This window comes from Lytechinus variegatus, chromosome 3 (assembly GCF_018143015.1).
Source record: "Lytechinus variegatus isolate NC3 chromosome 3, Lvar_3.0, whole genome shotgun sequence".
Classification (NCBI taxonomy): Eukaryota; Metazoa; Echinodermata; class Echinoidea; order Temnopleuroida; family Toxopneustidae; genus Lytechinus; species Lytechinus variegatus.
Window position 1 is genome coordinate 43,618,048 of NC_054742.1, and position 26,011 is coordinate 43,644,058.

General features: G+C 35.5%; 1 protein-coding gene across 2 annotated transcripts; it reads left to right on the forward strand.

Moving 5' to 3' along the window:
- The first annotated feature begins 5,841 nt into the window (after positions 1 to 5,841).
- Positions 5,842 to 25,360, forward strand: LOC121411104 (xylulose kinase-like). Of its 2 annotated transcripts, XM_041603628.1 has the most exons (15): positions 5,842 to 6,076; positions 7,477 to 7,559; positions 10,706 to 10,856; positions 11,505 to 11,591; positions 12,469 to 12,597; positions 13,071 to 13,136; positions 13,948 to 14,020; positions 14,493 to 14,611; positions 15,417 to 15,498; positions 19,049 to 19,205; positions 19,729 to 19,844; positions 20,305 to 20,475; positions 20,996 to 21,142; positions 21,692 to 21,786; positions 22,902 to 25,360. In XM_041603628.1, the coding sequence occupies exons 1-15, from the start codon at positions 6,023 to 6,025 to the stop codon at positions 22,956 to 22,958; spliced, it is 1,587 nt and encodes a 528-aa protein (XP_041459562.1). In that variant the 5' UTR covers positions 5,842 to 6,022; the 3' UTR covers positions 22,959 to 25,360. The 2 variants fall into 2 exon arrangements, with proteins under 2 accessions (XP_041459562.1, XP_041459563.1); XM_041603629.1 differs by lacking the exon at positions 7,477 to 7,559 and having other exon boundaries at positions 5,854 to 6,076.
- The last annotated feature ends 651 nt before the right edge of the window (positions 25,361 to 26,011 follow it).

Consider the following 26,011-nt stretch of genomic DNA (forward strand, 5'->3'; position numbering starts at 1 on the left):
ACTTTTTTTCTTAGATATTTAATCAGGATTCGTTCTCTATGGATTGAGGACCCAATGAGCACAATAAAACAATTTAAGATAAATGATCTTACCGTTGAAGCTTATTTGCACTGTAATTTACATATTACTACTGAAGATAAGGACGTAAACAGTCTGCGATTTTAGACTAAATGCGGGGTGGGTGTTGTTTATGTACGTCACGTGATCATAACAAAAAAGTTTTCCACGAATTGAATGGACAACATATTGGACAAGATACATGTATTTATGTATAGCTTATTTGTCGGTGACTTATCGTCTAAGCCTCTCCAATCTTCAGATAACGAACGTTTATTTCTTTTGTTCTAAGATTTAAACCTATCTGAATAGAATGAATGGAACCTTTTATGATGGATTTAAGAATTGTAGCTAAACCATTAATAGGCCTGAAGAGGATTTTATATAAAGAAGTTTACTGCTATTATGTACATGATACACAAAGCGTTTCAACTGAGGTACCGCAGGAGAACTAAGGGGAGAGATGCAACAAACATTGATTTCATCAAAATTATTCCAGAATATGCATGCCAATTAGACGGGTGTGAGTACATTTCCCGCTAAAGTAATACGTGGGCAATACTATACTTCAAATTATAATTCAAATTACAATCTATTATTTTTTTATTATTATTTACTGCTTGAAGCAGCAAATGCCACCATGCAATGAGTGAAGTTCTTCAGAAAAGTAACATGCAGTAAATAACTTTGAATAGAGTTATATGAGTGGCCTATTAATAGGCCTATGTACATTTCTAAAATTGATAATATCATTTTCTACGGATTGTGGTGAATAAACACTTCTTCATCAATTCTGTCTAAAGCAAAAATTGAAAATTGTCTTTATTTCGTTCTCCGCAAATTACATTCACCCATAGGGGCCTATTGACCATTTTTTTTATTGTGACATAGCCAAATAGAGAAATTGTGCATGTGATGACAAAAGAAACAATGAAATAGACCAATGCCTACTTGTGTAAGGGAAGTTATTGTCAAACAACGAATCATTTAGCAAACTTCAGTTCAAGGTGTGTTTGTTTAATCAATCATGCATTTTAGAGCCCGAATCGCTCATTATAACGTACATGAAAACGAAATCATAAATTCCTCGCTTTAACAGAGATTTGTTCTTTTGATTGAAGTGGAATAAAAAGAATATTCAATGAAGGTCATTGGTAAAAACTTTAATTAAACTACACAAAATGGAAACATTATACCTGCAATATATTAAAACAAATGAGATTTAAGCATATTTATAGGAGGACATTGTCTAAGTTTATGTGGTATATCTATTCCAATATTCTGGGGCAAACACAGAAAATTACCTATCACCTACAGATTTGAGTGTCCGGGATGGATATATAATATGTGATGATGACCGAGTGTTGTACATTGATTGGCGAACTGTTAGGAGGTTTGACAGGTATGGTGCAGCTTGTTCATTGAGACATTTGAATGTGATAGTCGGATACTTATGCTCAATTTTCGATTATTTACTTTCAGTCGATGTAATTCTCTTATCAGGAGGTTGTCTTTGTATATGATGATTGACAGTAAATGACCCTTTAGTCGATTTGACAGTCTCATAGGCTCAATACACCAACCTAGAAATGTTCTTTCCGATGAAGTTTTTTTCTTGATTCGTGTTCCTAAGGGTCCTAGAACAAATTCAGCTTGGTTGCCAAAAGTTGCCGTTTGGGCAATTTTGCTAATTTGCATAAATCAAAAGGCCGCCAGATGCCATCTTGAAAACCTAACTTTTGAAACCCCGGTCCACAAAATGATGAGTAAAATGACTCGTTTTAGGGGTTTAGAGATGTGTAGAACTGATTTCTGTAATCATTTTTGCAATATAAGGTCATCTTCAGGTCAAATCCAAGATGGCCGCCATATGCAATCTTGAAAAATTGACTTTTGTTCCCCTTGCCCAGAATGACGAGTAATACCTCTACTTAGGGGTTTTGGGGGTGCAGAATCCATTTCTGCTTTCTATTTTGCAATATAATGTCATCTTCAGGTCAAATCCAAGATGGCCGCCATATGACACCATCTTGAAATATCAATTTTTGAACCCTTTGCCCCAGAATCATGCATATAATAACTCTATTCATGAGTCATTAGGTATGTTGATTCAATTCATGTAGTTATTTTGCACAGTGAAGGATAATCTTCAGATAAAATCCAAGATGGCTGCCAACCGCCATCTTGAAAAATTACTGTCTGAGGCTTATACGTGTTAGAACTAATGTAAAGGGATTTCAGTAAGATACTCATTTCTATTATTAATTCTCAAGTTTTTGTCCCAGAATCATGAATAATATCCCTCTTTTCGTGAGTTATTTGGTATGTTTAATCAATTTCTGTGCATAATTTTGCAATGTAGGATCATCTCCAGGTCAAAATAATCCAACATGACCACTAAACGCCATATTAAAAAAAAATACTTCCGAGACTATTGAACCTTGAAGAAGTGCTGTCCCTAATAAGGTTGTTGTTTTAATGTATTGGAGCTCATGTAAGGGGATTTCAGTGAGAATGATTCATTTCTTTTTAATCACTCCATTTTTAGTTTGAGGTCAAGTCATGTCTAAGATGGTCAGATGGTTGATAGATTTCGTCATTAACCGCTTACTTTAGAATTAAACCATTCAAGGTTTGGGCTATGATTTCGGGAGTTTTGATCCTTTTTTATTTCTGTGCAACCATACTTTTCCAGTGAAATGACTTTAAAGTATTATTTGAATTAAAAGTGATTTCTCCTATGTTTTTTTTCAAAAAAAATTGATTTAATTATTAACTTCCTTTATAAGTATTATTGGACTTTTCCTCCTGACAAGAGCCATTGACTTGGTCAGCAGGAGTGCACTCTTTAGCCTCCTGCAGAAGATAGGCTCCCCAAGACTGTTCCACGGTCAGGATTGTTCTCATTCGTGAAATGTTTTACGGAAACGATGTCGCCCCTGCCTCTCAAGAAGTGGGAGTACAAGACCTAGTCATACATAATAGCTGCCTGTCTTGTGCATGTAAGGGGTTTGGACCATCCATCAGACTTTGAGACAGTCAGAAATCCTGATAGACTCAAGACACCGACTGTCCTCCAGATATGTATATCAACAGCACACACTCGTCTGGTTATGGTGGACTCCTCACCTACCTTGGACCGACTATATGTCTCTTGTCCCCTTTCACAGGACAAGCATATAAGCATCAGGATTGTAAAATCTGTCACAGTCATGGCCAAGCTCCTGCACGGAAGTAAGTCCTGGAAACGTACGCCGACCAAGAAAAGTGGCTAAACACCTTCCATGTCAGCTGCCTCGGACGTATCATGCACGTTAAATGGCAGGACAAGGTGAAAAATACAGAGGCCCTTCAGCGTACGTGCTGGCATCCGTCAACAGCTTATTCTCGCTCCTTAGTCAAAAGCACCTCAGGTGGTTGGGGCATGTTTGCCCCATGAAACCTTGGCGAATCCCTTCTTGGATTCGCCAAGGTAAGGTAATTGGTCTCACCCCATCGATAGATCACACCTCCGTTTTAAAGACACATGCAAATATGACATAAAACTTGCCGCATAGACACTAACACTTATGAAGGTGTAGATGATAGTCGCCATCCATTCTATGGAGAGCTACTAAGTACAGGGGTCAAGACGTCAGAAAATAATCGGAATGCTAAGTTGGCAGACCAAAGGCCTAGGAGGAAGGCTAGGGCAGCATCTCTATATAAACGTGTCTCAGCGCCATCCTCCTTCATCTGTAAAAATTTGCTCTAGAGACTGCCACTCTAGAGTGGTGCTCTATAGTCACTCTCGAAAATGTAAGGCCTAGCGCTACACCATCGTCTTTTAAGGCGAATTGATGCCTACCAATCATTGGACACATTGATTTAGAAAAATAATATTGATAAAACACTTTCAAATTGAAATAAGACCCTAAAAGCCTCTTCAGTACAAAGGTATGAATGGACCTTAAAAAAATACACTCGAAATGGATAGCCCAAACCCAAAGAGGATTCATTCTAAGTTGAGCAATTAATGTTGAAATGAACTTGAGAATTAATAAAAGAAATGAGTATTCTTACTGAAATCCCTTTACATTAGTTCTAACACGTATAAGCCTCAGACAGTAATTTTTCAAGATGGCGGTTGGCGGCCATCTTGGATTTGATCTGAAGATTATCTTTTGTGCAAAATAACTACATGAATTGAATCAACATACCTAATGACTCATGAATAGAGTTATTATTCATGATTCTGGGGCAAAGGGTTCAACAATTGATATTTCAAGATGGCGTCATATGGCGCCATCTTGGATTTGACCTGAAGATGACATTATATTGCAAAATAGAAAGCAGAAATGGATTCTGCACACCCCAAAACCCCTAAATAGAGGTATTACTCGTCATTCTGGGGCAAGGGGAACACAAGTCATTTTTTCAAGATTGCATATGGCGGCCATCTTGGATTTGACCTAAAGATGACCTTATATTGCAAAAATGATTACAGAAATCAGTTCTACACATCTCTAAACCCCTAAAACGAGTCATTACTCATCATTTTGTGGACAGGGGTTCAAAAGTTAGGTTTTCAAGATAGCATCTGGCGGCCATTTTGGATTTATGCAAATTAGCAAAATTGCCCAAACGGCAACTTTTGGCAACCAAGCTGAATTTGTTCTAGGACCCCATAGGAACACGAATCAAGAAAAAAACTTCATCGGAAAGAACATTTCTAGGTTCGGAAAATGTCAAATCGACTACTTGCTGCATTCTTTATTCTATTTATGTATATATAAATTTTAATTTCATGATAAAGGGGGGGGTAGTGATGTCACAAAATCAATACTTTGGCATTCCCAGGGGCACATATATATCCTTCTCTTATTCTTTGATTCACCCCAACAATACCTTGATTTGAATAAAAAGAGAAAAATCAAACAAGTCAGTATAACACTGAAAATTTCATCAAAATCGGATGTAAAATAAGAAAGTTATGACATTTTTAAGTTTCTCTTAATTTCACAAAATAGTTATATGCACATCCCGGTCGGTATTAATGAGTTATTGACGACATCACTCACTCACTATATTTCATATGGAATATTCTGATTTTATCCTCATTGTCCTGTGAAACAAAGTTTTGTTTCTCCCTAAACATGTGGAATTACAATTGTTTAACATTTTATGGTTCAGTTAAGTTGGTCCTTGTCAAATCTGTAAAAATTGAAATATTGTATAATTCAAACAATAAAAAAAAACAAAGAAATAGTGAGTGAGGGGCATCATTCATTCTGTCATTTGTATATGACTAACTTGTTCATATAATTATTTTGTGAAAAATAAGCGAAATTTGTAAATTCCCCCAATGTTTAAGGTCGTATCCCATTTCGGAAAAAACAAAATCAAGCGATTTTATTTCCATTTTTTTTTCAATGACAGACATATATTCTGTGTGTGTGTATTTGATTTTTTTCAGACGTGTATCAATCAGATATAATTATTTACGTCTGGATCGACCTTTAACGTCACCATCAGAAAGACGTGACCAGTTCGAACCTCGAACTTCTGCGTCAATTTGTAACTTCCCCCATGCCATGTAGCTTGGATTACAGGCGCACGCCACAACGCCCAGTGTGTGTCAAATGGAGACTCCTCACGGTAGCTGGCGACAAACACTATTCAACTTTTTGGTCGATTGGGTATAACGGTGTCTGCTTCTATGTGCGTGCTATATAGCTCTTGGTGGATTCGTCAACGTCAATGTCAACGTCTTGAGCGAAGCAGGCCGCACGGCACTCGTACTCCGGCCGGCCACGCCGGCGCCGCCCCTACCGCGCCCGCGGGACTGCGAGTCGAGTGCGAGGGGTAGATCTCTAGAGCTAGAATTTAGGAGTCCGAAGATTAGGATGGTGCAGAATTCGTCGTCTATCTCCATATTCCGATCTTAGAATAACTAGTAGCACTGTGCATAAGCAGTTACATTAAAATGGCATCATCAGAGAGCAAGTTGTTTCTTGGTTTTGATTTTAGCACTCAAACAGTAAGTTCGTGTTTATTACTAGCCTACCCCCGGCCCGGTTACTTCCGCAGGCCCAGGGACAATGCGCCAGGTAACCCAGGGAGCTGATCCCGCATCCCGTCAGCGAAGCGGGCGGGAGTCCACCGTGCTTTAATAACAGGAATAACCGTCGTTTCTGGGGATTTATTTAACAATTCCTGACATTTTACTATATCCCCATTCACCGACGGTAGTGTGTTACAAACATAGAGCCTGCATGTGTAATAGTGTAATCTGGTCAGCAATTCGGAGGACCGGGGTTTAATTTGCTGTCCCTTTTTTTTTTTTTTTTTAGATTCTAAATTTATGACATTAATATATTATCTTGAAAAAAGGCCCACTATTTTCATTAGACTCTAATTTTTGTCATACTATGTATGTTCTAAGAGAATGTACGATACCGATGATGTATTCCTTATTTTTTAATTTTTATTTATTTCTTGCCGAAGAAATTTACGCCATGACTGGGATTTGAACCCACAACCCTCTGTTTCAAAGTCCAGAGACTAGTCCACTGGGCCACAAGGCTCCACATTTCTTCTCTTCTCTTTTCTCCAATCAATTATGTATTTTATTGATTTATGTTTTCTTTGATATTTTCATTTATCAATTCTATGTATTTCTGTGTTTTTAATTCTTCATTCTCTTTTCCGTCAAATCGTATATAGGCCTATTTCTTTGTTTTATCTTTTTTATTTTCTTCTGTCAGTTCTATGTATTTCTATGTTTCAACTCTTTCATCTTTTGTTCTATCAATGGGTTTGTATTTTTTTTCTTCTTTCTTTGTTCTGTCAATTATTTTGTATTCTATATGCTTTCATTCGTCTTCCTTTTTTTTGTATATGAAACCTTATGTATTTTTGTTTATAAGATTTATGTCTTAATTCATCTTTAATTTTTTCCCATAATTTTTTTCTTTTGTCCATTTTATTTCTATAATTTTTTACGTATTTTTCTCTATCATTGTATTTCTTTTTCTTTTATATATATCTGTTTCAATTATTGAGCGCTTTACCAAGATTACTTCCGTTTTTTACCCCAGATCTGCTTAGATCTACCAGTAGTACTGGTCCAGTACTCTCAAACAGTGGATCATGCTAGACGCTGTGCTAGATCATGCTAAACTGTCTAGCATGATTATGTATAATTTTCTTCAAGTGAATATTATAACTACTCTGTCAATTAAAACCTCGGCAATTACAAGTACATGTACATGTATACCTGGCCGGCGGCCTGTGCGATATTCGTGATTGTTAATGCGATGTGTTTTAATCTGCAGTGGATTTCTAATGCATGAAGAAATAGGATTCGGTATTTCCCTGCTATCTAGTCTGATAATGATACTGTCACTATGTTCCTTTTTGTTTATTTGCCCTAACCAGGCTAAAGCAATTGCTGTCAATGATGCACTTCAAGTTGTTGTGGAAACTAGTGTTAACTTTGATCATGACCTGCCAGAATTTAGGTAAGTAGATTTGCAGCAGTCTTTGGGCACGTTGACTGGGATTCTGACCCTGTCACCTAGTTTTGGTCATCATCATCCGCATCAATATTGCAGACATGGTTACCCCCCCCCCCCCCCCCGTCACAATTTGAAATTTGAATTGTAGAAACAGCAGTGGTTTAGCAAAGAGTGTACCTGAAATGAAAAAAAAATTGTGTTTTTATGGTCTAGTTTTTACCTATTTTGTAAAAAAATAGTTAAAAACGTATGTGTTAAACATTGCTAATAACTAGGGGTTGTATTCTGGTAAAGGATCATGGTCAGAGCATTGCACATAGATCAATACTAAGTCCATTCAAATTGTCAAAGTTTTGTAATGGATTCCACTACATGGGTTAAAGGAATTTTCTGTTCTTGAGGGGGTGGGCACTCTGGAGGACAAGAGGTGGATGAAACGCTTTTGGGAATTTCAATGACATGAAAAGCAATATGCCAATTTGCCTTGTTAAAAGCAAAATGTCTTTAGCCAATGTGTTATACCGGCAATGACCTATGGTTCTAAAACCTGGTCTGTAACAAAGAAAATGGAATAGAACGTAAAAACCACTCAACACAATATGGAACGTATAATGCTACGGATATCAAAACATGAAACATGAAACCATACAGTGGATTAGGAGCTAGACTAGAGTAATAGATATAATCAAAACAAAACAATTAAATGGAGATGAGCTGACCACCTTGCAAGATAGATAGACCAAATTCATCACAGAATGGAGACCATGGCTAGGATCACGAAATCAGGGTAGACAAAAATTGAAAAAGAGTGACGAGCTCACAAAGTTCATTGGCACAGAGTGGATTGCATCAGCACAAAACAAGCACCTTTGGCACCAACTTGAGGAGGTCTTCGCCTTGCAGTGGGCTGAACATGACTGATATGATGATGACCACACTTTTTGAAAACTAACTCTATACCATATTCAAATATTTACAACTAGATTTCTATGTACATGAACTAGTACCTAACAATAAGATAATTGATTGTCCAACCTTTCCTTCACTGTAAATAATCTCTTTTCCTCAACTATTGTATTTTATTTTTGGAAAAATACCTCTTTTTCATCATCAACGTCATTTTAAAGTTTTAAATCCAGTTTTGTCCCTGTAAATGGGGGTGGCAGGACTCGCCTCACACTCGCAGCACCTTACCCACTCCTCCACATTGCCCTCCAGTATTTACTGTATTCAATAAGAAAAATGTGTGTAACTATAGCAGAGTTCATACCTGCATGTACATTTACACAAATCTTTTTAAAGTAAAATGTAGTAAAAAGTCTACAGTATGCATAGGAAAGCCCAGAGTGTACACAGACATGTCTACTACTAGCATGGTTTTAAATTTATGACTTCCCAATCGGATTAATAGGAGAATGACACATCTTTGCTATTATCTGCAGTGGTCAGAGAGCTGATTCACAATCTTATGTCTTTAAAAAAGAATTAGACTATGGCAAGTCTGGTGGGTTACCCTTCCTAGTCATTTTAAATCATAGCTTTTAATAGTCCAAATATGCCTGTAATATCTTCTTGTTGCAAAGTATATGATTTGCTAGAATATGAATCAGATTGATGTAGAAATTATCAAATTCTGTTTGAATAAATCTTTGTTAAGATGTTTAAAGCTCCATAAGTCATACATAACTAAATACAAAGGCCCGTATTCCTATGTCGGGTTTAACTTAGACCATGGCCTAACTCTGTGCTAAAATTATGGGAAGCCAAATGGTTTAAAATTTTGTTTACATTGAATGCTTCTCATGTTTACTGTGCTCTTTGCTAATTCTTAAATGGTGAAGACACCTGTCATATTTATCCTTCCCAGGCAGTTAATAATGTTATAGGAGTCAAATGAGCAGTTACATTGAACCTCTACTGTTATAGATTTATGTAACAACGGGCTTTCCATAGTTAAACCACAACTTAAAACCAAAGTTTAAATTTAACCCAACTTCAGAATATGGGCAAAAGAGATTTATGAAACCCCCTCCAGGGGTCAATCACAGAGAGAGTTTTAATCAAACCCAACTATTACCGTGTTTACACATTGACTCGGCTCGCGTGTTGAATCCGCGAGCCGGGTTGAAGACTGCGAAGAAGGGATCAGAGATCGCGTTCATACGTACATATGAAAAGGCGAGTTCAACACGGCTCGCGGATCTCGAACGGAAGAAGAATTATGACGTCGCAAATTAAAGGCGGGAAATTCACCGCCGGAATCGAATCTTGTCCGTGCGAACAACAACAATGCCAAAAGTGAAAGCGCGCGCAGTGACCTAGGTCAAGAGAGTTCGACACGGCTTTCTGTTTACACACGAAAAAATTGCCGAGTCTGACTCGGGTCGCGGGTTGAAACCTTCGATTTTGTAGGATCGATAAAGCCGTGTTCGACACGGCTCGTGGATCATTCTGATCGCGTTTACACAGCATAAAATTGCCGTGTTGAGCACGGCTCTCGTGTTCAACCCCCGAGCCGAGTCAATGTGTAAACAGGGTATATGTTTGATACTCAATCAGAATAGCACATTTTGGACTTGTGTATCATTTTTTTAATAGTTGTTTCTGAAACTGTGTCTTCAACAGTCAATCTCCATAATCCCCAGTGCATTTTTTTTTCATGTTGGTCTTTCAGGATCCCTTGTTTGACTTTATAATTCGTAATAACATATAAATGCTGGCAAATACACGGCCATACGCAATATTTTTTTCCAAAGGGGGTTAGGATGCATAATTATTATTTAAAGAAACTGGAAAGTAAGTTAGTGAAATGACTGAGTCTGTCATTGGGAAGCTTTTAATTCTCAACTGAAATTGTAGGATTTTTAGCACACTTTTGGTGAACCTTGTGAAAATTTTCAGTAACAAATTGTAAGTTTTCAAAATTTCTGGGAGGGAGGCAACTGCTCCCCCCCCCCACCATGGGCTTATAAAAGTAAACATAGTCAGATGTGGGTTTTATTGTTTACAAACTTAAAACCTTTCATACCAGACTACAGTGAGAGATTTGCGAGTGCTCAGCTTGGAGTGTGTTTTCATTTTCATCAAAATCTTTGACCATCAAAGTAATCACCTGTCACTTCAAACCATATTTGTTTCATGTGCCATAGAACTGAGGGTGGAGTCCATATTCACGATGACAAGTTGACTGTCACCTCACCTACCATCATGTGGGTCAAAGCAATGGACATTCTCCTTGACAGATTGAAAGCGCACAAACTGGACTTCAGCAAAGTAGCTGCTTTGTCAGGAACAGGACAGGTGAGTCGATAAATTTACTGCCTTGACACATGTACCTCATATTGCACAGAAAAGAAAGTGAAGTCATTATTCAGGAAAATTTGCCAATCAGCAGCATGAGATACATATAAATCCCATGGAGCTGATATGGCATTGAAAGAGTTAAGAAATAAATGTATCTAGTGACTAGTGAGTTAAAAATTATAAGTGATAGAGATTGTGTGATAAGGCTCAGGGGGGGGGGGCGATGATTTATACAATTATTTTGTTTTGCAGTATTTGAAGCTAGGCAAAATTTGTCATTTGGAGGCAGTTATTATTAAATGCTCCATAGAACTTGTTCTCTGTTATTGTTAAATGTTGACATAAAAATACAGAAAAAGAAAGGACACTTCAATGTCTCCTATTAAAAGCAAAGAAGAAAGTCACAAATATTTTCTTTTCCCATGCCACATAAAGAGTCACTCCCTACCACCTCACTGAGGAATCAAGGATAGTATAAATGTGAATGATAGTTTTAGACATAAAATACAAGTATCAAAGAATATCTTTAAATAGGTGATTTGGATGGTTTATGTCTTGCATAAGGTATTTAATTTATTTTCCAATCACTATATTTGAGAGGAGAAAGTGTGTTTATGTCGTTTCTTTTGCTGTTTGTTTTGAAAGCAACATGGGAGTGTGTTCTGGAAAAATGGATCTCGGGCTTTACTGAACAAACTCCAGTCAGATAAACTCTTACAAGAGCAGCTACAGGTATGAGTAATCAGTAGTCTAAACAAAGATTTGTAATGAATTGAAAATTTTAAAACCAAATCTGATTAGTTACAGATCATTTTGTAAAAAATATACATACGCATCTTAAGCATCAAACAACTAAATTGGCCGTTGCCACTTACAATTCATTGCAACTTCTTGTGTTACTGGCCCTGGTATCAAAATCATATGAATAAAATATACTGGTTTTTAGCTGTACTTTAGAATATTGAATTGATTCAGGCATTTGATACACCCTTAGTTCTTGGACAAAATAGTCAAGATGACCAGGATTTAAATAAAAACTTTCTAACACAATGCTCGTATAAGCTCCAGGATCTTTAGTAAAATGAGTATTGTTTACCTCAATGATGCATTGCACACAAAGTCTATGTACTTTATATAATTGACGTTTTGATGTAAGAACTCAAAAGGAAACAAAATCTTGTCTTACACATTGTAGGTTTACACATTTTAGATCATTCAATATAATATTGCTGATTACTGAAGGCAAAGAATTTGTTTTAGACCGTACTGTTATTTTGATTGATTTAGCTATCCATTATGTTTCATATTTGTTTCAAATCTGGGATATTTGATAAATTCATTTTGTTAAGTCAGGGTCAGGGGCTGTTCCCAAAATGTCAAATGTGATTTAAAGTCATTCTTAAGTGCCTTCTGTCATTGGCACAATCTCATTGTTTAGTATGCAATTGTGTATGTCCTATGAGCAAGATCTGATTAATACAGTGATGAGTTAAAGACCATTCAGAACTAATTTTAAGTGCAACATTTAGTCACACTTAATCTTTGATTCCCCAACATGTGTTTGACTGGTGCTTACAATTCATAACAATGTTGTTTTTTTTTACCTCAGGATTCATTTGCTGTGAAAGAATCTCCAATCTGGATGGATTCTAGTACTGCTTTACATTGTAAGAACCTTGAAGCTGCTCTAGGTGGACCTCAGAATCTTGCCAATATTACAGGATCCAGAGCATATGAGGTATAGTATCCAGCAGCAGAAATATGAATTATTTGCTGGTTCCAGTAGAATACTCTAAATTTAAAGGTACTGTCAAAGGTAGAATTTATCCAGTTGATTTTATATTCAATATTTATTTTGCTCATCCGTCAAATCCACTTCTGCCATTGCTGCACAATATCAGTATGGGTCTAAATCATTATGAAATATGAAAATATTGGATCTAATATGAAACAGATTGTATCATGCTTTAGAGTATACATATGTTTGTATATAGCTACATGTATCTATATACAGATAATAACCAGATATGAAGTTTCTCTCGCAGAAACTTGTTCATTCTTTACTGGAACGTACTATATCTATTCCTTTAGGTTTCATATGATTCAACTACCATGCATGTTGAAGATGTCATTATTTAGCATTATTGTACTGCATGGTTCCTTTGGAAAATAATGTTTAGTAAGTTTCGTTTTTGTTTACTTTCGTGACAGAGATTTACTGGAAATCAGATAGCTAAAGTCTTTCAGGATCAACCTAATGCTTATGCAGATACAGAGGTAGGTATGATACCTAGGAGGGGGATTCACAATGACTTAAGGTGTGACTATTAAAACAGTGAAACCTAATTTCCCAGTTGCATGAGATGTAAAACACATCACTGAATTGGTCAGATCACGTTTATGGGACACGTGCTACTGTATATCAATTAATGGGTCTGCGCGTTACACATCATGTGCACATTGGCACTAGGCACAAGTTTTAGTCAGACTGAAATCTTAGCAAAACACCTTCCAGGTGATTTGAGATTTCTAGTGGTACATTAATTTCAACATGTGTGAAATATTTGAGATCATTGTCATACCCATTCTGTTAGACAAAAATGTTTGCTATATTATATGCCCATTCTTATCATGAGCAAGGTGTAACAATTATATCTCCAAATTCAAAAAGGCTACCAGTTTGATAAACATGTATTTCCCATTTTGTGTAGTTCCCATGTTCCCATTTGATTGAAAAAGTGTATGTGGAAAGATAGTCTTTTATTTATTCATTTTATTTTATGTGCTTGTGTGTGATAGTTTCACGTTACACAATGTATTCTCTCGTGGGCATATATCAGTGCTGAAAAGGACCACCCAAACTCGACATTATGACGTTCTTGTCATCTTCAGGAGAATGAGCAAAGGTTATAAAAGCAGGCTATGTGCCTGTGCTAGAGAACCTTTTGTTCTCTATGTATATCAGAAAATTTCTGCTGGAATTAAACGAACTGTTTGTGTACCATCATTAACTATACCCTCAACCTGCCCATGACCTTATGCCAGAATACATGAGTTGGGAGTTTTTGTTATTCATTTCCCCTTACAGCGAATCTCTCTAGTGAGCAGTTTTGTTGCTTCCTTACTCTTGGGTGAATATGCTGCTATAGATCATAGTGATGGTAAGTAGACAATTAGAGCAAGATTGTGATTTAAAAAAAAGTGCTTTATTCAAGCGTCATCACTGTAAAGGAATTCATAACTTGGTAATATGGATTGTGTATTTAAAGATGTCTCTGAACTAAATATACATAGAGCAGATGTTACGACTTGATGAATCAATGTGATATATTATTTAGTCTGTAGATGTTTTAAATGAGGCTCTCAAGGACATATAAAAAACAAATAACAAACATACAAAATCAGAATGCAGTTGTTTTGATTCAAATACAAAACCTTATATGTGTGGTGTATTTATCAAATAGATCGATACTGTTCACAGAATTAATAATAGTTACAAGGATAATTACTGTATCTTTTCTTTCATTCACCCCCCCCCCCCCCCCCCCGCCAGAGTGGTACAGAAAGAGTTAGATATTCCAGCAGTACATTTTCAAGCCTTGGTTTTGTATATCTGTATTTCTTGTTTTATAGGATCAGGAATGAATTTACTTGACATTAACACCAAGCAGTGGTCTGAAGCTGCATTATCTGCATGTGCACCAGGCCTCTCCCAGAGACTCGGTCAGTCAGTACCTTCCTATACAAACCTGGTAGGTATAGGTAGATTTATAGTAAGGGTTATCATCATTACATTTTCCATGATATATATACTCTCATTATTTAGTAATGAAGTTGATGACATCACCAAGAATTGTTTTGCATTTCAGCATTTTGGATACCATGTCTCTGCATAGCATGATGAAATACATGAATACCTAATTATGACCATTGAAGTCAGTGTAAATTGGACTGGTTCCACATATCAGGCCACCATGAAACAATTCATGCCAGATTTGATGTGGTGGGAGGTTTGTTATCAAGCTACACTGAATTATGGTCATGAATATGTTGAAATACATAAAACAACCCCATGATTTCACATTTTAGTACTTTATTTCCTTGGTAGGGGGTTGTTTTAATGAGAAACTTTTAAATGTAGGTGATTATTTACTTTGAATAACTACTTGTCACAAATGTTGTTCAATGTACTCATTTCTAGTTGTGGTAATGGTTGAAAGTTTAGTCTTTTGGGCAATTTCATACATGTATATCGGATCCTGATTTGTCTCTCGACTCTTACTTCACCTCACAAACTGTTTTAGGGATGACAAGAATATTGTGATTTTTTATATGTACAAGCTAACAGAGAAAAATCATTTCAACAAGGTACAGCATATAGATGGGTTGGACATACGTATACTAGATGGAATTTCTCTTTGGTGTGTATGTTTCAATTAGCACTAGGAATAATTAAGTTTTATTTCCATTTTATAAGCAAACAAAATGAAAAAAAAAAGGTCTGTTTGAATGCAAACTGGCTAGTATTTGTAATGTGTTGTTTTCTTACCCCCAAAGGGCAAAATTTCAGGTTACTATGTAGATCAGTATGGTTTCTCCCCCGAGTGTGCCATCATTGCATTTACTGGAGATAATCCAGGTAAGATACACGTAGTTTATTCAATACTTAAAAAATAGTTTACCACCAAATACATTGAATACTTTATAGGTACATGGAAGGGCAAGGAGTACTATTTTCTGGAAAGGGGCTTTTTAATTCTTCTGCTCATTATATTTTTCAGATATATCCAGATAAAAAAAATTGTTTTTGCATTGGGAGCTATTTTACTTTACACTAGTCTATTGAAAGTTAGTCTTTTTGTATTAAACCTAGTGCAATTTACATGGGCTCTTACATAGGAGCCGATTTCGATTGCTAATTTCAGTATTTCAGAAATCTGGCTTGAACCAGTTTATGAACCAACGCACTGTAAATGTGGCGCAGCCAGTGCATACACAAACGTAACCCAAGCGCAAGATTTGTAAGCGTTTAGTGTAAGTAACAATTACATCACAATGGCTTATTAAGGGTTACTTCAAAAAGGTTGTGAACATGAAATCAGAAGTAGTGTTAAGCAATTAAACAGGCATGTAAATTGTTCCAAATTGTAGTTTGAATTACACATTGTACAGTCTTAGGTAATAATACTGACTGGCTCTTCTTTCGGGAAACATCAAATATGTTGCCCTTAAAAGAACCATATTGCCCTCGTCTAAAGACTCAGTCAAATATAATTCTGTTGCAGGAGAAATATTTGATGTACCCCTCAAGGCCAGTCAATATATAAATATTTTATCATTTCCAATTCATCAAATTATATGAATGCAGCTGACTTCAGTGCCTGTTCTTCTTCTCGAAACTGTAATTTCAAATTTGTCATATTCATGTGTCACAGATGACCAGGCCTGTAGATGACTATTAAACATAGCTGGTTTCTGATTAGTGAAGGATAAAATGCAATCTAATTACTGTTCGAAAATACTTTGAGACTTGATCCAGAGTCCTGGAAAGACCACACTGCCTATCAAAAGTTCATCCTAACTCCTTCTTTCATGACTGACCACAGCCTTTCAATACCTTGGCAGTTTTTATGGAAATATTAGACCCTCATGAAAAACACAACATTTGACATCCATCCTTTGCGAGTCTATTCTCTCTTGCCGACATCATGGATGTCTTGATAGTTAAGTCTGGTCTAAGTACTTTCAAATCAACGCTGGGCTAGACTTTCTCTAGGTGTGAACACTGCTTATCATGTGCCACCTTACTATTGGTAATGAAGGGTATCTTTGTATACCTTCTTCTGTCATTAGCTTCGGTTGCAGGGCTTTCCTTAAAGGGTATAGACAGGGATGGTAAGTGAGGGATGTTGCATGCAATTTCAGCCCGGTATAGCAATCAATGATACAGGATTATACACCCCAAACAAGCACTTTATGGAGAAAATGTTTATTTTAATTGTATAGTCTAGAAGGATCTGTAGTTGTATTACTTGTTTGATGTGTAGGAGTTCATATTAAGAACTTGACTTGCCCTCACCTTCTGTCCCAAATTCATTTGTGCAGATTAGCATACGTTACTTGCATTTTATCCTGAATGAAATTGAAATCCATCGATAATCATCTCCCTGGCCCTGCTCCCTGTGTCTTGCTTATGTACCTAAGTTGTAACAGTTTATGATATGTTTCTGATTGATACTTATGATTTCTCCTCATTCATGTAAGCCTCCGTATGTGTAAACTATATGCCTCAGGGTATAAGATGACTTGAATCAACATTTGGGCTTACCTAAAAAGACTATAGGCCCATTTTAGAGCTAGAAGTAATTTTGATTGTATTCCATCAACTCATAGACTACTGACTTCTGTCATCATTGTAGGCTTTGTAAAGCAACCATTAAGTTCTGGGGGGTAACTGTAATTCTAATTTGTCTTTCACACAGTTTTCAAGCAAACTTTTATCTATAATATAATTATTAAAAAAAAAAATTTTATCTTCAGTCCTGAAACTTAAAGTGAAGTCGCAAAATGATCACAAACTGTCTTCATTTCATTCATACCTAGATGTTAATTTTTTTTAACACAGCATTTGACCAGGTCACCAACTGGGGCCAGTTTCATAAAGATAAACAGTTATCATTACTCTAGCATGACTGTAACTTCCATGGAAACCTTGTTTTTGATTGGCTGCTGAGCATGCCAAACTTGCAATAGTTTTATGTCTTTTATGAAATGGGCCCAGATCTGATATAACCACTTCCTTATATGTAGATTGATGTGAATTTCTTCATTATAGTGTCAAAATTGTACAAATGAAAATTAATTTATTTTTCCAGATTCCAGATTACCATCGCATCATTATTAATGTGTTAGTTATCTACATGAATTTAGATTGAAAAATACCCAGTAATGGCTGTACAGTGTAGAAATCAGCTGTCTGCAGTTTTGCAGACCTTTTGTCAGAATCATTATGTTGTGAAATTCCTTGTCATTGCTTATCCCTAATGTATGTATGCTTGTTTGACATTTTGTACGCTGAGCATATTATTTAAGTTGGTTTATGTTGCTGTACACCACATCATATCATCTTTATCTTGGTAGAGCGTCTGTCTCGCAACCGGGACATAACGAGTTCAAACCCTGGCCACATTAGTCCAAAAGATATTAAAAGATGGGACTTGCTGCTACCCTTTTTGGCGTTCAATGAATAAAGGGATAGAGCCTTGTCAATTTGGCGCTGCACAGTAGTAGCTGCCAGGTCTGTCGTCGCACGCACCACGAACCGTCCTCTCTGCGCAGATACAGTGCGCTATCGCGCCTCGCGATTTCACCACGAACCGTCCTCTCTGTTACGATGCCCACTGTGGCGTAAATAATTCACTTCAAGAAAATGTAAAGATACGGGATGAAACTTTGGAACCTGAACTATCGAACAAAGACACCGGTAAATAATTTGCTCTCGTAGGTGCACTTATTGCTGGTTTAAAGAAAACTTTTTTTAAATGCGTTCTCTGCAAAACTAACTTTCGCATGTGTTATAGATTCCGCAGAGAGGACGGTTCTTGGTGCGCAGTGTTTCCACAGCTCAAAAATAAATTTCCTGAAACTGAAACCTAAATTTCCTGAAATTCATAGATATTTCCTGGAATTTTCAAGATTGATTTTACACGAAAATCGGGCAATAATACAGCGAGCCTAAATTTGACCTAGGTGGCCAAAATCAAGGATTTTTGCAGTTTTTTTTGTTCACGCCCTCTTTAACAAAAGGAACAAAATTACAAATGATTTCTATGTTTAATTGTTGTTTAATTGTAATTTTCGGAAATCCGGAAATTTTTTCATTTCCCGGAAATTACCTGGAAAACGTTTGGATTTCCCGGAATTCGGGTAATTTCCTTCAAAGTGGAAACACTAGTGGTGCGTGCGACGCTGTGATCAATTGGGAAAAGCAAATTTTCAGAGTATTCAATTTAAGTTGGTCAAAACAAAAAACTCTGTGCCCTTTGTTAGTTTATTCTTTAGTCTAGATGTGTTGGGGAACAGTTTATGTTAACTTTTTAATTATTGTTTCATTTATGATAGGTTTGTAATAGATGCTGAATGAATTACAAACTGCTTTGCGCATACAATATGTTTTGTTCATTCCTCAGCCTCGCTAGCTGGAATGAGTCTTAAAGGAGGTGATGTAGCCGTGAGCCTTGGAACCAGTGACACTCTCTTCCTCTGGCTAACGACCCCACGACCAGCACTAGAGGGCCATATCTTTGTCAATCCTGTTGATGATGATGCTTATATGGCTCTTTTATGGTTAGTAGGACTAGAAATAGTATTACAGCCATGCTTTGAAAATCATAGCTATCATAGTTTGTATTTAACAACCAAAAAATAATCTTATAATAGTATAGTGAATGTACATTTATATGATGGTGATTGCATAATGAAAAGTTATAGATTGTTTGTTTTGCCTTAACATTGCTTTTTGTTGGATGCTATCTGTTTGAAGAGTGGTGCAAAAAGATTAGCATTTTGATAGACCAGGGGCTATGCTGACATACATTATCATCCCTGCTCGTTTGTGGTTGGATACAGTGTACAAGTTCAGTGGCATTTTTTCTCTATATTGATATCCAGTGTTGCTTTATGTCATATTGTATGAATTATTATTTGTTTGGCCATCGTGATACAATGAAATGGGATTAATTTCATTTGATTTAGAACATGTACTGCAAATCAGTATAGTGGATATCATTATCAGAAGCTTCTGAAATATCCTGATTATTTAATGCTCCCTTCTAGTTGTTATTTTTGTCTTCAAATCCCAAATGTTTAGTTTCAAGAATGGATCTCTAACAAGAGAAAAGATAAGAGATGCAAGCAGCAATGGTTCATGGGATATTTTCAATCAACAACTCTTGAGCACTCCCATTGGGAATGGGGGCAATATTGGTAAGTGTGCATTTCCTACAATTTTTGCATTTGGGACTTAAAATCTGATTAGCTATTATGAATGTATTAAAAAATATGATAGTTAAATATTTGAAGTATTTCAAATGTGGCAATGGGGACAATGATTGTTTTTTGACTGAGCACATTCAAGTTAACATCTTGTGGTAGCTTACTTTTTTTCAGAAAATTTGCTTGCAATTTTCATTCTAATTCATATGAATGGAATTGAAGAAGGCAATTTCATTTGGTCACAAAGATACTGTCCTTTTAATATAGTAGAGACTCCTTCATTAGCTCCAGTACACATGAGTAAAAAATCTTCTTTTTTCAAAAGTTTTACTCAGAATTACATGTACATTTTTCTTTGTTGATGATACAAAACAATATGCAATGTTCCTTGAAGGTGAAGATACTGAGGAGAACAGTTTCTTAAAAAGATTTTAATCACATTATTTTGCAGGTATCTACTTTCATGTGCAAGAGATAACTCCATCAGCTGTAGGTCTTCATCGGTTTAACTCAGCTGATCAACCTGTCACAACCTTTGACCCAGCAACAGAGGTCAGAGCGCTCATCGAAGGCCAAATGATGGGAAAGAGATTGCACGCAGAGCAGCTTGGTTATGATATAGGTGAGTAGGGCATTAAGTTGTCATTATTTTTGTTCTCCTCCAGTAATTCTTGATTCTTAATCTTTCATGACCTTTGATTCCACAAGGTCAGAGTACTCATTGGAGGTCAAGTGTTCTTCATCATTCATCAACTTCAAGGGGACTGTGGACAGTTATGCCATAGTCTGAACAGTTGGACCAGTCAATGTCATCTCCATCTGTGTAGTCCCATCTGTTAATGAGACCCTTGCAGCCTCCCATCCTTGTATGAAGCATTTTCTTAGGGACTTCCCGGTCTTCCAGCCAGGGAACTGTGGTAACTTTGCCAGTGTGGCCACTACAATGGTAATGGTACTTAGCAGCCAATCCCAATCAGGGTTTTGATTATGTTATTTGCCATACTGGCAAAGTTACCATGATTGTAACTCTTTATGAAATAGGTCCCTGGTGGCAGCTTCTCCTTGGTCTGTATTTTAGTATCTTCTAATTATGTTGCGCTGATTGCTTTTTTTTTACTTCCTCATAACCATCTCATCTATAGGTGGAGATACCAGAGTTTTAGTGACTGGTGGGGCTTCAGCTAACCAAGCCATCTTACAAGTGATATCCGATGTCTTCAATGCTCCAGTCTATATCCTGGATGTTGCCAACTCAGCATGTCTAGGATGTGCTTATAGGGCAAAGCATGGTAAGCATTAGGATGTGTTCATCCCTCTTTCTTTTTCACATGTCAATACAGGGAATCATTTTAATGAAATGACTGTTGACAAAGTCTGTTTTATCTAAAGGTTACCACTGTGACATTAAATGTCAGATACCTTTGTTTCTGGGCAATTAAAAACTTTCTCAGATGACCAACAACTTTTTCTACCTAACCTTTAGGTTTCTTTTACTAGCTTTGTACATGCTGTTTAAGAATTGCTTGTATCATTTATTATTCAGTACAAATACAAGGAGACCATCATTGCGAATACAATAAGTGTGACATGATAAAGTAATTACCTAGGCAAATTAACGTTGCAAATATACCAGGTCCACCACTTAAATGGTAGAGACATATACAGTTATGTTTTAAATAACTTGGCAGAATTTTGTGTGATCATCTCCTATCTCCCCCTCCCCTTTCCCCCAAAATGAATAATTGTCATGATGTAAATGATAAACTGAATATGAAATGTTCAATGGGAGTGTTCTGGTCATTGGTTTAACCCAAAAGTCCTTATTCTCTATTGTTCAGGCTGGCTAGGTGGCGACAAAGTTCCATTCCATGAAGTTGTGAAGACCGCATCCAATTACAAGCAAGCAGCTACTCCTAATACAAATGCAGCTCAGGTAAGTGTTTCTATGTATCCTTGCTCATCCCAAAACCCACAGTGGGTTACAAGGTCATCTTTATTCTGTCAAAATAGTAATTGCTGCAAATAAAAGAGTGCATTTCTGAAGACCATCTTTTTTATTACAGTCATAGGAGTTTCATGATATCTTGAACAAAGTGGGGGCTGGGGTTCATTTTTATCTTTTACTCTTTCCCTAATATTCTTCAAGAGTTTCTTTCATGGGTTATAGTAAATTAATATGTTTGTATATGATTATAATTATTCAGCTTTAAACCTATTTTGCCCAGGCATTTAGGTATCAAGATATGTGCAATACTAGAAATAAAAAAAGGGTTGAAAAGTTGTTGTGAAGCCTTTTTAAAAAGTTAGAGTTATCATGGCAAAGCAAAAGACTTCCTTCCCCAAACCAAGTTACTGCTTAAAGGACAAGTCCACCCCAACAAAAACTTGATTTGAATAAAAAGAGAAAAATCCAACAAGCATAACACTGAAAATTTCATCAAATTCGGATGTAAAATAAGAAAGTTATGGCATTTCAAAGTTTTGCTTATTTTCAATAAAATAGTAATATGAACGAGCCAGTTGCATCCAAATGAGAGAGTTGATGACATCACTCACTATTTCTTTTGTATTTTATTATATGAAATATGAAATATTTTTATTTTCTCGTCATTGTCATGTGAAATGGAGTTTCATTCCTCCCTATACACATGGAATTCCATTTTTTTTACGTGTTGTGCTTCAGGCAAGGAGGTCCTAATCGTCAAATTCGTAAAAATTGAAATATTGTAAAATTCAAACATTAAAAAACAAAAGAAATAGTGAGTGAGTGACATCATCGACTCTCTCATTTGGATGTAACTGGCTCGTTCATATAACTATTTTGTTGAGAATAAGCGAAACTTTGAAATGTCATAACTTTCTTATTTTACATCCGATTTTGATGAAATTTTCAGCATTGTGCTTGTCTGATTTTCTCTTTTGATTCAAATCAACATTTTTCTGAGGTGGACTTGACCTTTAACATGATTATTAGGAATAGATGTTCAGTCTATTCCCTATTTGTATCTTATTTGTCTTTGTGTTTTTGTTTATCATTTTGTGATGCAGGTCTACAACTCACTCTTAGAGAGATATAGAGTTCTAGAGGCCAAGATATCAGAGTGAAATAGTAATCAGTTTTAACTATTTTCAGACCAATGAATATGATTGATTTTAACAGACATGCCAACTGTTCCCTTCTTTGGAGTATTTGTTCCTCTTTTTTGCTATGAAAACACCAATACTATTTTGTATGATTTGTTACCTTTTTTAAATTTGTGATCATGGAGTATGTATTATACACAGCGTGTGACACTAGCGCTGGTCCGACAGTCCCAAACCAGTAAAAGTCACTGTCGGGCCAGTAACTTGTTGCATAGAAAGAACAAGTAAATTCTAACCTACGTGCACATGTTTAAAGGGGTGAATTATCAAGTTTTCAAGTAGAGTAATCTCACATGTTTTTTCACCGATCTCACCACAACTGGCTGGCAATTGTTATGTTGAGCCAGATTTTAAAAATACTCTTCTTTGTCAAAATTTTTTTTTCCTTTTAAGAATACTTTTTTTTTGGATGTAGAATGTTGGCAGGTCTGTTTTAAGGTGATACAATAGCCATTTTGTGGGTCAATTCAATAAAAAATTGTACTCAACACAACTACAAAATTCAAGTACAACTTAAATTTCATCCAAATGAGATGCTCACAGATATTGAACTTGCCTTTGATTTTCTAGATCTTTTTGATTGCTACTTGTTCAACAACTGACAGCTGAACTCCTTGCAATCCAGGTTTTAGTCAATCAACCAAATTTTATTTTTTAGAGATGTATATTTTTTAATGTTTGTTCAAATATTGTTTTTTTATCATGAAAAAAGTCAGAGGGATGACCCCCCTCCCCATGACGTTGCCCTTGTATTTCTGCTCCCTTGCAAATCAAAATATTGATCTGAAGTGAATGTGCAAACTTATTATTATGCAACTGAACATCCATAGTGAAACTGTGATTCAGATACCCTCTTATAATTGTATTATGTCACTTTTCTCACATTCCTTTCAATTGAATTACTTTATTGTGGATTATAAATAACCTTAGGGCAGATTATGGATTAATAACAAAAATTCTTTTCAGTTTCAGTTTAGTGCAAAAGCTTCCTCATTAAAGCTGTCGAAAGACTGATCAAAACAAAGATTACAAAGAAAACGTATTCACAATTTTATAGTAAAATGAATATTGAGAAAACAAAACCGAGTTTTGATTTATTGCAAAAACTATCGCGTTAAAACAGTGAACACACTGTTACAAAGTATTACAGGGTGAACATGCTTATAGTTTTATAGTGGAGTGAATATTATAATACATACATGTACTTATTGATAAGATAAGACTTGTTCAAAGTGAAATAACAGTTGAAATGTATTTCATCATTTAGAATGGTGCTAATAAATACAACATTATGGTAATGGTCATACATGTGATTCAGTTCATTTATTTAAAATGAATAAAATCTAAGTTGTGAAGAAAGTTGACTTAAGGAAAAAAATAAGTATGAAAGAGTACAAAGACTGAGGATATTAAAGACAGGTGTCGGCTGTAAAAAGTCTATGGTCTAATTGTAGCAGCACATTTGATAAGTAATTCATCCTGCATATTATACCTACAAGTGAACTATATTTAGAGAAATTTCAACTTTCATGAAGGTTCTAAAATCCACTTTAACATCATAGTGTTGTTACATTGGATATTAATATTCATAATCCAATGGAAATTGTTACTTTAGCTGTTGAATTGTTTAGGAAATATGTATCAATCTATATGTTGTCTGTTTAAAAGACCTAGTATCTTCTTTAATTATATAGCTTACTTTGTTCTTGTTCTCTTAATTCATTCTCCACTTTTTTTTACAGCTCTTAGATGAAAATTATAGGGTGTCATTCACCATTTTACCCCCCCCCCCACAATTCTTTTTGTCCATTCCTGCAACTTTAAAACTTGAGAAGAGATTTTTGAAAAATCCTCCTTTTTTCAGTCTTTTCATACAAATAAAGATATTTTAGCAACATTCAGTCATTTACTATATGGCGTACATAACAAAAATGCCAAGTATTCGATATTAGAATTCAATTTGCTCTGACAAAATATGATGAATGGTGAATGTCTTTTTTTCTTAAAGGAAGGTTCCAAACTTGACAAAGTCCCTTCAATTAATTGATTTTTAAAAGTTAAATTTATCAATTCTACTAGAATAAGCATTTATCCATTCTACTATGCATAGTAATATGTTGATATGCTTTACAGGAATTGATAGAACAATATATGTGAAGCATAAACTTGTTCATTACAAATCACTTTGACGTGTTTGTCACTTTTATGCAAACCCCGGTATGTTGGAGTGAAAGGGAGAAAATATGAACAAGTTGAATTTTCCCTTTAAATGTATGGAGAAAATAAAATGAACCCACTTATATTTCCATGCTTTAGTTGTAAATTGATAAAGCAGAAGATTCAGTTATTAGTATCACTTGGAATTCATATCATGAGATGATTAAATATATTTACTGTATTAATCATGATTCTCTGTGACAAAATTTAGTATGTGAATAGAATCAGACATTGTTATATTTTTATATGTTATTATTTAATCATATTCTTTAAAAAGACACTCAATGTGTTTATGTTGTACAACATTTGTGTGAATTAAAGTGCTGTTTAAAAAATCTTTTAATTATGTATGTGAAAATATTGCAATATCATCATGTTCTCTCAGAGCTTTAAAAGAGTATAGCAAAGTTACATGTATTTGTAAGTGCTTTGATTTTACAAGTAGATCCTTGTGAAATGTGATTTTACCTGCCATCATGAAAGTATTAAATTTTCATAAATTTGTTAAAGTCCTGTTTGCTTCTGTTTTATTCTGTTTTATTTTTCAGATAGTACATGTGACCATTTTTACCAAGGAAATACTAATTTGGGATGAACATTTTATATTTATTTCTTTTGATGTTTAACTTTACCATGATAGCCATTGTATCACCATTTAAAATCACAAAGTATCTGATATGAAAATTAGATTTGTTTTGACAAAATATGATAATTGATGAAGTGTTTTCTTATTCCTTAACAAAGGTTCAAAATTTGACAGATACATCAATCAATTTATTTTTAAAAGGTTCAATTTG